The 16,041-nt window shown below is 42.6% G+C and overlaps 1 protein-coding gene across 1 annotated transcript in view; it reads right to left on the bottom strand.

Annotated features, from left to right (window-relative positions):
* AOPEP (aminopeptidase O (putative)) overlaps nucleotides 1-16,041 on the bottom strand; it is a 423,521-nt gene that overhangs the window by 76,108 nt on the left and 331,372 nt on the right. The window contains exons 12-13 of the mRNA XM_055578992.1: nucleotides 4,201-4,263; nucleotides 3,714-3,788 (exon numbers count right to left, since the gene is read on the bottom strand). Of these exons, the coding sequence (XP_055434967.1) occupies nucleotides 3,714-3,788; nucleotides 4,201-4,263 (138 nt within the window). The remainder of the gene's footprint in view (nucleotides 1-3,713; nucleotides 3,789-4,200; nucleotides 4,264-16,041) is intronic.

Raw genomic sequence — 16,041 nt, 5'->3', positions numbered from 1 at the left:
GTAGGAAGCATGCTTCCTTCAAATATGAAAATTGGAATCTTCCTTCTCTTAAAAAAAAAAAATCATTAACACCATTCAGGTATTTTCTTCAAATATATGATTTCATAAATTATTATTCTACAGTATATCCTAATCCCTGAAATACTGATAAAAGAAGTATCAAAAACATTATATTATTTTACACGTATATATTTATAAGAACTTTGTATTAGTCCTTAATCTTTGAATACAATGGATAATTGGCATTTATCTTTGAATCAGTTAAAGATAAAAGCAGGAAAAAAATGTGTGTTCTTTCAAAACCAATAGTCACTTAGTAAAATCTATTAACATTATTTTTAAAAATATACACTGTACAAATTCACTGTTGGTATCACCATAAACCAGTCCTTTGCAGAGCAGGCTTATCCATTCATCCTAATTGTTCTTTGTATAGTTGTTCACATCCCCTTGCCTTTCTGTTGCATAAATTATTCAAACTAAATAAAAGGAACTTGAAATAGTGAAAAAGGAAGAATATCAGAATGTAAGGAGAAAAATACCTGAGGACTAAAAGCAAAAGAGAGGTGAGTTTTTAAACTGAAAATTAAGAAAACAAATAAACAAAAACGTAAAGAAATTAAGTTACACCAGTGGAAAAAAGAGCTAAAACCTAAAGATAAAATAAAATGGAAACAAATGTCAGAGAACATAGGAGAAAACGCAGACAAAAAAAGCCTCATTTTCAGAAGACAAGAAATGAAAACCTGTTAGGGGGCACAGAAAGACAGCAGAGCTACCTGGTGGGGGGGTGGGAATGACGCGACACGGCAGTGCCGGCCAGGAGAGCATCTGAGAGCACTTTTGCAGGGGCACCTCTCACTCAGTCAGCTTACTTTATTTCCTTATTCATTATTTTAACCCACAGTTGAGCACAGGATAAGTTTGTTTTGCTTCTCCTTCTAAGTTCACTGAAAACCTCGACTAGTATTTCAAGCTATACCAGGTTATGCCCACCACTTGGCACTTTCAAGATTTTAAGGAGGGAAAATAATTATTCCTATAAAATTACATTCTTTAATGTTTAACTCCAGCCAAATGGCCATTTTTAAGACTCTGGCCCTGCACCACTGCTCTTTGTTTTCCTTCCTCAGGCAGGTCAGAAGATGGCTTTCCCCCAGTCAGTAAAAATCAGAGGGAAATGCTCTGACCTAGCATAGTTAAATACAGACCAGTCATCCCCCACGTTCATTCCTGGGGCTGAATCCTGCCTGAGACCTGAAGATGCAAAGAGAGACCTAGGGTTTGGAGGAAAGGGCCGCAGGAGGGAGAGCAAGGGGCCGAGACAAAGCAGGCAAATAAAAGCGACAGCTAGATTTTAAATGTCCAACCTACAGAAACAACTAAACTCTTTATTTTATGGTTACATAAAACAAATAAAAGGAGAAAAATTCTAATGTTATAGAAAAACAGTAAATGCATGAAAAAAGAAAAATCAACTAATATGCTACCTGTGGCATGGTGAACATTTTAAGAAACATAACTCCACGCTAAATAACGACCCAGATGCAAATGAACAACAGGTTCAAATCCCAGCAAAAGGTTAACACTAAGACCTAGGTTTGAATATTCAATACCACAGAATTTGATCCATATTTTGGAATAGACACTCAGGCAATCAGAGATCACACCTTGGCTACCAGCTGCTGTACAGCTTCTGTGTCTTTCAGAACTTGTTCTAGCGCTCTCGGTGGCTAATCGCACCCCCTTTCTCCCTGTCCTTGAAAATATCACATGCTTTGCCTCAGTGAGCTCCAAACTCTCTCCAAGATAGAGCAGAGGCAAAAGAGTGGGCAAAGGGCTAAGCTGCTGTGCAGAACCAGAAGGGAAAACTGGAGACATTGATAATTAATACTCTCTTACACAATTCTTAAACCTCCCCTCTTCTTGCCCCCTTCCCCGCCACCTCCACCCTCAAAGCCAGTCAGCTTTAAGCTTCATTCCCTGAAAGGAAGCTCGGCATGACAATCTCAACCCACTTCATTTTCATGTCCTTCTCAAAACTACTGCCCACAATTTCTAAGAAAAGTCAGAAGCACGTCCTCCCCATAAGCTCCAACACAATAGCCTCTCTCAAGGAGAAATCCTCAGTGAAGAACTCCAATGTTCTTGGAAGGCAAACTCCTCAGTCCCTAGCCTTCTCATTCTCAGAGGGCAGTAGTCAGGTCACAGACGGGTGACACAGTGGGTCTCACAGATACGGTTACTTCAAATTCAGATTTTGGTAGTGATGGTACCTGGTAATCCATAAAGGGTTTCCCCTTCTTTTATGCATGAAACATTGTGTGCTTGGATCATCTTACTTTGGGTTTAAAAAAAATAATAGCTAAAAAATATTTTTTTTAACCACTAAACGAGCCAATTTGTAACTCTTTTTCCTTCTTTGGACATTTTATGATCTCATTCATCCATCACCTCACAAACATTTTTAAAAACACCTAGACCATGAAAAGTTAAACCAACACAACCTACCACAGCATGCTAAGGTACAGTCAGAAAACTCGAGCCAGTTCAAAATGACCACTTTTTCTATTACTGTTTAACTGAAATGACATGTATGACTCTTTGTTTAAAAAGGGAAGGGCTTTTCACACACTGAATGTCTCCTTACAAATGACCAAACTCCTAGGCCAGTTCTTTTTGTAATTCTCTCAGAAGCTGCCCTCGGTATCCTTAAATGCACTCTGAAACTTTGGTATCACCTTCATTATGATGTGCTTTGTGCACATTCTCGGACGCTGCAATGCCCATACTAAGGCAACACATCACAGAAGTTGGCAGCAATGCTATCAGCAAGAATTTGGCTTCAGAGTCAGAAATGATTCATCATACATTCTAAGCAGCAGAAAAACAACACACTGCTATTTTAATCCCTCGGTGCTTTCAAGAATCAAAAAACAGTAAAATAATTAAAGTAAAAGCAACAAAAATCCTATCTGCTGCAATGTTTGTAAAAACATTCACTTTTAAGAGTTTTCAACAAAAGCACTCAGGAAATAACAGACTACTTACCTTATTTCATAATATTTACTACAATGACAAATCAAGTTTTAACTTAATACAATTTCAGGAGAAAACAGGTAGTCCAAACTTCTGCAAAGTAGCATACTGAAATTCTAAATATAGAAAAACAAATTTCTCATTTGCTTTAAGTAAACAAAATCCCTCCACTGTTTCAAAAGTAATACACTACTTTCATCTTCTCTCTCCATTTTTGAGAGTATCTATAGTCTAAATTAATGGGTGTGAGTGGTCTCTCTCAGGATCAAACAGAGAAACCTTATACTGTGGGTCATTTATTCAGACCACTCCCTGGTTTTTAGAGATATTATATCATAATAATACCATATACCATAATAAATGTTACTGGTGTAATGTAATAATGTAATGGAACTGGCTTTTTGTCCTGATGCTCTATTTAAAGAGCATGAAAGAAATCTGCATCCTGGGTCGTTTTCACTTCCTGAGAACAAAGTACGTTGATAATCACTTGGATTATCAATCAGTATTTCTATAGAACTATACCTAGGTAAATCTAAGGTTTACTGCAAATTAAATTAAAACGTAAAAAAAAAAAAATGCTACCCTATTGTTGTGATCAAGTATTGGGGGGAGGGGAGCAGATGGGGAGACTGATCAAGAACTCCATCCAATGCTCTTTCGGGGACCCTTACCTTCTCAAACACTTCTTCTCTGTCCTTTCGTTTCCGTTTTCGGGGTCTCCGGTTCACTCGGACCCATTTCGCGACCTGAAGTTCAAAAACCACAGGGCATTTTAAACATAGGACGACAGGTCCCCAGGGCCACCCCTCAGCATGAGAAAAGAAACGATCGACGGCCTCACGACGCAGCCTTCCTCGGCTTCACCTGGGGGAGTCACCGGCACCTTTAGGGCATCCAGAGGCCGCCTCAACGCTGCGGGCCCTCGGGTCTGCGACGAGCCGAGGCCGTGACCTTCGCCCCGGCCGCTCCCTCCTTCACTACCCCGCTTGGCCGCCCCCGCACCGGTGCGCGCAAGAGCCCCCGGACGAGGGCCATCTTACCCAGCGTTGTCGCGCGCCGCCGCCGCCGATCTCGGGCTCCGCGCCAGGGATGCAACGCGGGACCCACGGCCCGGGGAGGCAGGAAGGGGAGCGCGTGGACCGCGTCGCCCGCACTCACCTTGGCGCTCACTTGCTGCGCGAGCCCGCACTCCGCCAGGGCCTGGCGCTCCCTCTGCAGCGGCTGCGGGGGAAGGGGACAGAGTCAAGTTTATCCCGGGAGCCGCCCCTGCCTCCCTCCCCCGCGCCCCACCAACTCGGCGCGCTGACCCCCTACCTCGCCCGCAGTAGGTGAAGGTGAGAGCCGGGCGCCGGAGCCCGCGCTCAGAGCCGTCGCCCCGCCGGCCCGGCGGAAAGCGGCGGGCGCTAGAGGCCCGCAACACCTAAGGCGCAGGGCGGGCGGCGGGCGGCGCGGGGCCCGGGCGGCGGCGCGGGCGGCGGGCGGGCGCTGGGCGGGGGCGGGGCCTGCCTTAAAGGTATAGGCGGCCGCGCCACCCTCCCCGCAGGTCGCCTCCGCCCCCACCCCCGCCGGCGTGCCGGCTATTTTATTGTTCTCTTCGCAAACATCTTTCTTCTCCGCGCGCGGGCCCGCGCCCTCCCTGGCGCTGGTCGACCCCGGCGCGCGCGCTTACCTTTCCAGTCCCACCCATGCGGGACCTGGGGTACCCGCGAAAGGGCTTCTCGGCCGCGGTGGGAGCAGAAGTGCTACCCGCCGGCCGGCGAAAGGGCTTAGCTGGAGAAGCGCCCTCACCGCCGCCTCCAGCCTGAACTCGCTCTGCGAGTCAGAAACCCAAGTGTTCAGATGGCCTTCGCGGAGGGAGAGGAACTTTCCTAATGGAGTTTCCTCTGGGAATGAATTAGACGCCATTAAGTTGACGTTTTTCAGTGCCCCCTCCGGACTCCGGGGAGGAGGCAGGTGACCTCCTAGGGGAGAAACCGCGAGCGCGTGAAAGGCAAACTCCGAGCTCCGCCCGCGCGTCGCGGGAGCTAATGCGATCTCGTTGAGCGCGGCCGGCGGTGCACTCGCCCGGCCTCAGGACCCCCCTCCCCCCCGCCAAAGCGACTAGTAGACTTTAAGAAGGGAACAATACCTTTTCAAAAATAGAGGTAAAGTTTCCACTTGGTTTAGAAACGTGTACGATACCCTCATTTTTTTTCCGCCGACCCCCTAAAAGGCTTTCTTTCCATCCTCAGCAGCTGAGCCAGCCTGGGGGGGTGAGTGCTTGGGGAGAAGAGTCGGGTCGCACTCGGGTTTGCTGATCTTGACCATTCCTTTAACTTTATCGCATTTCTCTAAAGAAAATCTCTCTTGCCCTCTCTTTATTGCTACTCCATCCTTCTTTCAAGATCAAAAGCTTTAGATCAAAGCCAAGATCAAACTCACTACTTTAAATAGAAGCAACTTTGCCATGGAGTATTTTACACAAAGGGGAGCTACTTAATGGAGACATCAGAGTAGAAAACTTCATTTTATCCCTTCATCCCATATTCATAACTGAACTACTTAAAATTACATTGATGATGCATTTCTGTTCCCTAAAACAAACAACAGTTCTGCTCAAATGGGAGAGTCTTGAGTTGTGTTTGTGTTTCCCGGAATTAAGAAAAGAAAAGAAAAGCCTATAGAGCGTTAAATCGACATATTAACCATTATTAGCTAAGTGCTATGAAATGCATGCTCATTTGCTAAAGATATTTCAAAGTGTTATCGAGTCTTTTTATACATGATGTACAACCATCACATACAATTTTTGTACTATAAAAGAAATGCATAAAAATAACATAGCTTGCAAGTCTCAAATGCACATACATAGGCAGGTAAAAATTACAAATGATAAAGTGGATTATGTAATTGTAGAGCTGCTTAATTTTAAATGGAAATAAAACTTTGAACTATTTAAGCGTTCATGCTACTAAAAACAGTTCCAGAATCAATAGAAATCTATCACTGACCGACATTTCCATCTACCCAGTAGAAGTTTTTTCCTTGGGAATTCACTGTCCCTAAAAACCCTGATACAAGCAGTTCAATATTGATGTACAGTGCCATGCCTAAATGGACCTTTCTTAAGTGTCCTCTTGGTTGATTTAGCAACAATTAAAAAATATGCAGTCTCAGAAGAAAGAAAGCCAAAGTAAATTCCAACAATTCAGCAGCAGGAGGAAAGGTAACTATTGCAAATTAAACCTTATACATACTTGTATAAAAATTTGCTGTTACAGCTGGGTAGTTAGTACCTAAAAGCCTTCTCCCCTTATAATTTTCATCTGGTTGTGGTCTCAATTACACACACACACACACACACACACACCCGATCATTCCTCATTCTAAAAATCCCACTGAGCCACTGGAAAGATCTTAGGAACTGAGATCTGGGAACACCCGCTTGCTGCCATTGACAGTCTCCCTTAAACTTCCTAGCACCCGGTTCACAGAGAACCTAACAGTTTCTTGCACAAGCTGAGCAAAAACAAGCATCCTACTGTTACTCTGCTCTTCTAGGACTTTAAGTGGGTAGCAACACCTGTGATGTATTCTAAGTGCCTACTCACTTGACTCCTTTGTCCTCTTGTCCCCTTGTCCCCCAAACCCAATCCAAACTCAGCAAAGAAACCAGAATGATATTTACAAAGGTAGTTCAAATGGTACCTTCTTTGCCTGGCAGCTGCTGCTGCTGCTAAGTCACTTCAGTTGTGTCGTCCGACTCCGTGGGACCCCATAGACGGCAGCCTATCAGGCTCCTCCGTCCCTGGGATTCTTCAGGCAAGAATACTGGAGTGGGTTGCCATTTATTCTCCAGTTCTAGGCTTAAGCAACACTTCTCCGAAAGGTCTTTCCTTACTCCCCAATCCAAATTATGTCTTCGTGCTATGTTTCTAATAGATCCTATTTATTTCCTTTAAAGTAATCATCTTTTATGGATATTTAAAGTTTTTTATTAAGAGACTTTATTTTTTAGGAAAATCAAAAAGATTTGTGCAGATATCACAAAGTTCCTGTATGCAAACATAACTCACAGTTTTCTTTATTATTAGTATCTTGCATCAGTGAGAGAATTTGTTACAGTTAATGAACCAATATTTGATACATTATTAAGTAAAGTCCAGGGAATGGCAATCCACTCCAGTGTGCTTGCCTGGAGAATCCCATGGTCAGAGGAGCCTGGTGGGCTACAGTTCATGGGGTCACAAAGAGTCGGACATGATTGAACAACTAACACTACTATAGTTAACATTAGAATTCACTCCTGCATAGTACAGTTCTATTATAACAATTTTTATTAGTTTATTGAATGTCTGTTTCCCTGATTGGATTTCAATGTCCAGGAAGAAAGAGATCTGTCTCTTCTATTACTGATCTTTATCCAGTCACTAAAAATACTGCCTGGCACATAGTAGATAGATGCTCAATAAATGTATTAAGTGAATGGAAATTCTCCAGGCCAGAATACTAGAGTGGGTAGCCTTTCCCTCCTCCAGGGGATCTTCTCAACCCAGGAATCAAACCCACGTCTCCCAAATTGCAGGCGAATTCTTTACCAACTGAGCTATCAAGAAAGTTCTACTACAGTTCTACTATAACAGTTTTTACTAATTTATCAAATGTCTGTTTCCCTAATTGGATTTCAATGTCCAGTGTAGGAATAAATGGCTGAATAAATGGCATATGAAATTTCAAGGGGGAGAATCTTAAGATGAAGATCTTTCTAATTAAGTCCTTTTTGTTTCTCTACTAAAATATCTTATATTGTAAAGAGCACAGAATTGTGCATTTTTAAAAAGGAGACACCATGGGACATCAATTACATTGCCAAGGTAGTTCTAAAATGATGCTTTAAAAAAATTACAAATGGGAAAGAAAAGTTTCAAATTCCCTCAAATATTAATCACTAAAGTTGCATTCCAAAATGGTGGTAGGAACTGAATTTAATCTTGAATGACCTATTTCATGACACTGGAAAAATATTAATTCTTTTTGATCATGTTTAATATAACCTCAACACATTTCTTCTTTTGTCCACCTAAACCTACCTTGCTTCATGAGCAGGTCCTAGGGAAGGTAGGATGTAGAGAAACTTGAAGACTATTTTTAAAAATTTTAAATTCTTGTAGTTGAGGATGAATGCTCTAATAATTATCTTTGAAAACGTGGTGAAAGTACTTTAAAGCTATCTTTGAAAAACAAATGTTTTCTGTTTGAATTACATTTTAAAAGATTATTTGTCTAGTAGAGATGCAAGTTTTGAAAAAACTTATTTTCTGAAACTTTCTTGTCAAAGCAGTTTATAATAGCTGAAGACAATTTCAGAAGCTGAGAAAAATGCCATTACTTTAAAATAAAAGCATTTAGTTAACCTAGTGGCTGGGGATTACTTTTGGGAGGAAACCCTTTTTTTTTTGGTTGAGAGGAAACGATTCCTTTCAATGGAAAATGATGGTGATAACCAGTTTCATACCGTTAATATGGACATGTGCTTCTGCCTTGGATGAGGTGCAGTCCAGACAAATGAGGAGCAGCATGCCCTCCTAGGCAAGCAGAAGGAGGAGAGGGCAAACCAGGGGAGCCCTTTAATTAAACCAAATAGCTTCAGACTGCAGATTACACTCCCATGGGCACTATACTACACTCCCATCCACTAGAAGTCAAAGGGCCTTTTAGTACCAAACAAGGGAGAAAGGTCTAGAAGCTTTTGCTGGCTACAGAAGCACCCTACAGTCAACATATACTCAGGGTAAATTAAAAGGTAAGAGACTACATATGTCTGGAAATAAAATCAAAGTTAGTTTAAGTTGCAAATAATGACAAGCAAGGATTAGGGGCTAAGTTATCCAATGTTTATGTCTTTAAATTTTGCTCTATCATTTTAAAATGTAACATTCCTTTATGATACCTTTTTTAAAAATTTGACTGCTTGACTTTATTTATTTATTTTGACTGCTTGACTTCAGAAAAATTATAATTCATATTATTGCCTGTTTTGTCCCTGTGTTAGAATGAATGCCTAATATCTTTCTGAAGAGGACTGCCAAATGAACTTCTCAGTGGAAGTCCTTATAAACCATAGTTTTCAAAAAAGGAAAGCTATCACAAAAGTGCTTTGTAGTGACCTGGCTAACAGAATCTCTTCCTCTTAGTAACCATATTCCTGAATTCACTGTTGCTCAGAAGTTTCTAAGAGCTTATCTGAGGAAGCATACTCAGTTCTTCCATTTCTTGATCCTCTCTGAATGAAGCATTAGCTATCAACTATTGGCTCCCCAAAGAAACATACACCACGGTGCACAGCCCCCTCCCAAACCAATGGTCAGGAGGTTCACAGAGTTGGCTGAAACCCAAACTCTGACCCAGGATGGCCTGAGATTTTCTGAGGTGAAGGCAGACCACCACACGGCTGGCATGGGATGCATCATCCTGGTGCTGTGTGAAATTCCTCTTATTGCATTATGTTCTGGGAAGAAGCCATCAACCTTTACTGAGGTACATTATAAAAAACAGCCCATAAAATCCATCACAGTGTTTACTGTAAGGATGGTTTTAGAGGGTTGTTTATTACATTAAATAGAAATTTTTTGTGAGGACCCACAGGAAAAACTTCTCCGTAGTATCAACAACAGGAATAGTTGGACTTAGGCAACTGGTTTGGTTTACCTCATGAATACTGCAAATTTATCCCTTTTCCTTCTTCTAGAAAGCTCTGTGACCCAACTTTAAGGCAGGCATAGGAACTTCAGGGGATATATATTGTATGCTAATATAATTTCTGGCCCCATATTATTTTCCTAACATTATTTTCGGGCTTCCCTGGTGGCTCAGACAGTAAAGTGTCTGCCTGCAATGCGGGAGACCCGGGTTTGATTCCTGGGTTGGGAAGATCCCCTGGAGAAGGAAGTGGCAATCCACTCTAGCACTCTTGCCTGGAAAATCCCATAGAGGGAGGAGCCTGATAGGCCACAGTCCACAGGGTCGCAAAGAGTCGGACATGATGGAGCGACTTCAGTTTTCTTACTTTAACTTACTTTTATCATTTTATATTTTGCTTTCCAAGAGTTTGCTTACTTCTGTTTTGGACAAAAAGGAATATAAATAAATAAAATATTGGGGGTTTATTTTTCTTTCTTTCACTTTCTTTTTCTTTTTTGGAGGGAGAAAGGGGGGGTTCTGAAAAAAATTTTATGGTTCTAATATTTTGCTCCATTAACAACACTTAGCAGTGAAGTAAGTATAGAAGGTAAGGACATATGATTAACCCTACTTATAAAAATTGAGCGAAAAAACTGTTAAAAAATAAAGCCCCAAACAAATATACTATACAAATATCACAGAGGACTGATATAAGAAATGTTAACCAACCAAATATTTTATCACTTTTGACTGATATCAAAACCAGAGGAACATATAGACCGATTATTCATTTAACAAACATACTGAGTTTGCCTACTGCAAGACATAACACTGGACTTTGTGAATACAAAGATGAATAAGACTCCACCCTGTTCTCAGGAGACGAGCATGACCAGGCAGTAAGGTGACATGGTAAAAGTGCCCAGACAGCCTGTCTGGGTTTGAATCCAGACTCTGCCACATATTAGCTCTATGACCTCTTTAAGCCTCTTTCTCATAGAGTTGAGATCAAATGACAAACGCAATGTGCTTACCAGAGGAGGCAGTTGTTATTTATCAACGTCTAGACTACTGGAAGTAAGAAGCAACACAACATCACTAAAAGCTGGGGGAAAGTAACCTGAAGACAAAAAAAAGTGCTAAAGTATTACATGTACCAGAGACCACGGAACCTCAGATCTGGTAGAAAGAACCAGAGCGGTCAATTTTGTACAGGATTAAGTTTACAAAGCGCTTTCCACATACAGACTGTTCTGTTTGTTTCTCACACTGTCCCATCTTCAGGATGAAGAGAATGAGTCTTCAGGAAGTACAATGCCTTTAGTATCTCACATTGTGTGGCCTTAGATCTCCTGGATGGAAATGTAGTGTTCTTTCTATGCCAGCAGGAGACCTCAGGGAACGCCTTGCCTGATTTTAAGATATATACTTATGGCACCCCACTCCAGTACTCTTGCCTGGAAAATCCCACGGGTGGAGGAGCCTGGTAGGCTGCAGTCCATGGGGTCGCTAAGAGTCAGACACGACTGAGCGACTTCACTTTCACTTTTCACTTTCATGCATTGGAGAAGGAAATGGCAACCCACTCCAATGCTCTTGCCTGGAGAATCCCAGGGACGGGGGAGCCTGGTGGGCTGCTGTCTCTGGGGTCGCACAGAGTCAGACATGACTGACGCGACTTAGCAGCAGCAACATGTGTGCTTAGTCGCTTAGTTGTGTCTAACTCTTTGCGACCCCATGGACTGCAGCCCGCCAGGTTCCTCTGTCCATGGGGATTCTCCAGCAAAAATACTGGAGTGGGTTGCCATGCCTTCCTCCCCGGGATCTTCCCAACCCAGGGACTGAACTCAGGTCTCCCACATTGCAGGCAGATTCTTTACCAGCTGAGCCACAAGGGAAGATATCTGTTTATTAGAGAATAAACCACAAATTAAACATATAGATTAAAACACAGCCTGTAAAATATAATCCTATTCCATAAAGGTCTATTGGAACAGATACAGAAAATAGATATTAGTATATTGCCCTCAGTATACATGTATGACTGCAATTCTTTACAGGTGCTTAACATTCATGGCTGTGAGGATCACAATAAACTACGGAAAACTCTTCAAGAGATGGGAATAACAGACCACCTGACTTGCCTCCTGAGAAATCTGTATGCAGGTCAAGAAGCAACAGAACTGGACATAGAACAACAGACTGGTTCCAAATAGGAAAAGGAGTACGTCAAGGCTGTATATTGTCACCCTGCTTATTTAACTTATATGCAGAGTATATCATGAGAAATGCTGGGCTAGATGAAGCACAGGCTGGAATCAATATTGCTGGGAGAAATATCAATAACCTCAGCTATGCAGATGACACCACCCTTATGGCAGAAAGTGAAGAACTAAAGAGCCTCTTGATGAAAGTGAAAGAGGAGAGTGAAAAAGTTGACTTAAAGCTCAACATTCAGAAAACTAAGATCATGGCATCCGGTCCCATCACTTCATGGCAAATAGATGGGGAAACAGTGGAAACACTGTCAGACTTTATTTTCAGGGGCTCCAAAATCACTGCGGATGGTGACTATAGCCATGACATTAAAAGACGATTACTCCTTGGAAGGAGAGTTATGACCAACCTAGACAGCATATTAAAAAGCAAAGACATTACTTTGCCAACAAAGGTCCATCTAGTCAAGGCTATGGTTTTCCCAGTGGTCATGTATGAATGTGAGAGTTGAACTATAAAGAAAGCTGAGTACCGAAGAATTGATGCTTTTGAACTGTGGTGTTGCAGAAGACTCTTGAGAGTCCCTTGGACTGCAAGGAGATCCATCCAGTCCATCCTAAAGGAAATCAGTCCTGAGTGTTCAATGTATGCTGAAGCTGAAACTCCAATACTTGGGCCACCTGATTCGAAGAGCTGACTCATTTGCTGACTCACAGCTGACTCATTTCCCTGATGCTGGGAAAGATTGAAGGTGGGAGGAGAAGGGGACAACAGAGGATGAGATGGTTGGATGGCACCACCGACTCAATGGACATGAGTTTGGGTAAACTCCGGGAGTTGGTGATGGACAAGGAGGCCTGGCATGCTGCAGTCCATAGGGTCACAAAGAGTCAGACATGACTGAGTGACTGAACTGAACTAAACTGAACATTCTTGGACAGAATAATCTTAAAGAGTTTCACAGATGAAATATAAAATTATGTAGGGGTGGTATCAGATCAATGGTTATCAACTCCTAACTGCTCATTAGAATCACCAGGACACTTTACAAAGCCTATGGCCCAGGAGGCACTCCAGACCACTGTGAAAGTAGGCCCCAGGCACACAGGGCCCCCTCCCTCACCGGGATTCCAATGGGTAACCTATGTTGACAACCACTGGTTTGGATCATTTTAATGATGCTGCTACTGCTGCTGCTGAGTCGCTTCAGTTGTGTCCGACTCTGTGCGACCCCATAGACAGCAGCCCACTAGGCTCCCCGGTCCCTGGGATTCTCCAGGCAAGAACACTGGAGTAGGTTGCCATTTCCTTCTCCAATGCATGAAAGTGAAAAGAGAAAGTGAAGTTGCTCAGTTGTGTCCGACTCTTAGCGACCCCATGGACTACAGCCTACCAGGCTCCTCCGCCCATGGGATTTTCCAGGCAAGAGTACTGGAGTGGGGTGCCATTGCCTTCTCCGATTTTAATGATGACCCATCTCTAATAAGTTACTATGAAGAAATTCCAGGTGTTTGGGAAACATCTAAATTTCAAGGTCAGTGCCACAGAGGATAGCCACCTATTGTGTTCGATTACAATAAGTCCCTTTGGGCAGATGGCAAACACATAGCTGGACAGGATGGGCTGTCTGGCTGACCCAGGGTAGCATTTCCTGTAGCTTACTCTTAGGGGTAAACTTCGGGGCAAGATTAGTTAAGCACATGTGCGCACACACACACACACACACAAGAATTAAAAAGAAGTAGAAGATCTCAACAATACCCCAAAGAATGGCAAAAATGGATGGATATTTGACATTTTAATTTTTTCCAGGTTCCTCGTATTATTCTGGATCCTGAATGAAAACAGCATACGTCCTTATCTTCAGGGACCCTGATTTCAGGGCTGACCTCGAATTCTGTACACATGAGGTGGTATATTTCCCATGCATCCCCTGTGAACAATGTTCTGATCATGTTGATGGCTGCCACCCATTCCCTTGAAATGTATAAGTATTTGGAAGATTGTTGCACAGGATTTGAGGATAGTGGAAAACACCAGTGGAAGAGACCCTTTGCTGTGTGCAAAAACTATTTCACACAGGAAGCAACCCAGGTAGACTTCCTTGAGCCTTGGGCATCATGTTTTAACCAAATAGACTTCCTTGTGTAGAAAAGACACACTACACTGATATTACAGGAAAACTATTCTGAAAAAAATGCTTTATCGGTTATTATTTATTTAGGCTCTGTCACGTGGCTTACAGGATCTTACAGATCTTACAGTTCTTCAACCACGGATTGAACCCAGGCTCCAGTAGTGAAAGTGCCAAGTCCTAACCATTGGAGGGCCAGGGAATTCTCATGATACCAGTTACTCATTTAAAACACAAACATATATGTTAATACTTCACTAGTTTGAGAAGCAAACACTGATGTCCAGGCCCCTTTGGTCACTCCCTAAAATGGAATGGCTGTGGTATCTGTTACTCCATGAGCACACATACTCCAAGTGCATGCGCGTGGAGTACCCATGCTCCTTAGAGTCTGTGGCCCTTGGCATGTCTATTTTTCTTTTGCCAATATTTCTATTTTTAAAAATCTTGGCACTCACACTGGGGTGCCTATCATCTGGCCTCCCAAAGGAACCCAATGAAATCACAATTTGCAAATGACAGGAATGGGCCTAAACCATCCTGCCTTTATTAAGAAGTAGGAACACACACACACACACACACACACTAGGGAGAGTAAAATCCATCACAATTTGGGAGGTGGGCCTGTCCCAAATGTAAATAATACATGAGAAAAAGCTATTTTCCACAATGTTTGTTCACCAAACATTTAGATCCATCTAAGAGATGTTCCGGAAAAATAATGGGAGGGGCCAGAATTAATTGGCTGCTAATCTCTTTACTTTTTAAAGGATGTTTCCTCCAGCAGTGGATTAAATCAATATTTAATGCTACATAGGCCCAGCTGTGTCCATATTAGGAAAGCCCGAGCTCACATCTCTCTCTGTCTTTCTCTCTCTCTCCCTCCCTTTGCTCTGCTTCCACCCCCTGCATGTGTAGGTGGGAGAGTAGGAGCCGGGGAATGTGAACTTGATCCAGCATTGATCAGCCAAGCAGCAAACTCGCATTGTTCTTTAGATACCAAACATAAATTCTTTCTAGTAGGGATAAACCCAGCCATTCTGCACACAACACAGCTTTTGTGCTCAGTAGTATGAGATGGAAAAGAACCACAAAGAACATTGGAGCTTTATTAGACTCATCATAAACATCTCCTAACACACAGAATTTAAAAATCCACCCAGCTCATTTATATTCATATTAATATTGGGTATGTTAGAATCTCTTAAACCTAACAATCTTGTGGTCATTTGATTGTTTTTATAATGGATTTCAATTTACAGTTTTTTTTTTTTTTTCAGTTTACAGTTTAAATACTATGGTCTATTTTAGCATTGCCTTCTATTTGAGCACTTCTTATTTCACTGCCTTGCTCTCAGGTTCAAGGGCACCGGATCATGCTAATATACAACCAAATATGCCATTGCTATTTTTTGGTGCTGGGTTGTGAATGTGACTTAAGTATTTCTGTACAAAGCCATGTGTAACGGGAAGTACACAGTTGAGAATTTAGACTCCTCCAATGGGTGCATCCATTCCTGCCATCTCTATGGCATACAACCCCTATAAAACAGAGATAATGCCATCTGCCTTGCAGAGCTGTGTTGAGAACGCAATGAGATGGTGAAGTCAACAAATAGACCAGTTAACGCTAATTCCTTTCCTCTTTCTCCTCAGAACCTAAGTGATGGCTCAGACAGTCAAGAATCCGCCTGCAATGCAGGAGACCTGGGTTTGATCCCTGGGTTGGGAAGATCCCCTGGAGGAGGGAAAGGCTACCCACTCCACTACTCTTGCCTGGAGAATCCCCATGGGCAGAGGAGCCTGGTGGGCTGCAGTCCATGGGGTCACAAAGAATCGGACATGACTAGCGACTAAGCACAGCACAGCACACAACCTTTCAGAGATCTCAAAATAACCGCGTTGTGACTGCCTAATAAAAAGCCTCATTCGACCACCACACAGACACGTGCCACTGGACAGAGTCTGAGAGATATGACCCATCTCAG

Source organism: Bubalus kerabau, chromosome 4 (assembly GCF_029407905.1).
Source record: "Bubalus kerabau isolate K-KA32 ecotype Philippines breed swamp buffalo chromosome 4, PCC_UOA_SB_1v2, whole genome shotgun sequence".
Classification (NCBI taxonomy): Eukaryota; Metazoa; Chordata; class Mammalia; order Artiodactyla; family Bovidae; genus Bubalus; species Bubalus kerabau.
Note: the sequence above shows the minus strand (reverse complement) of the source record. Positions and strands in the feature narration are given on the sequence as shown.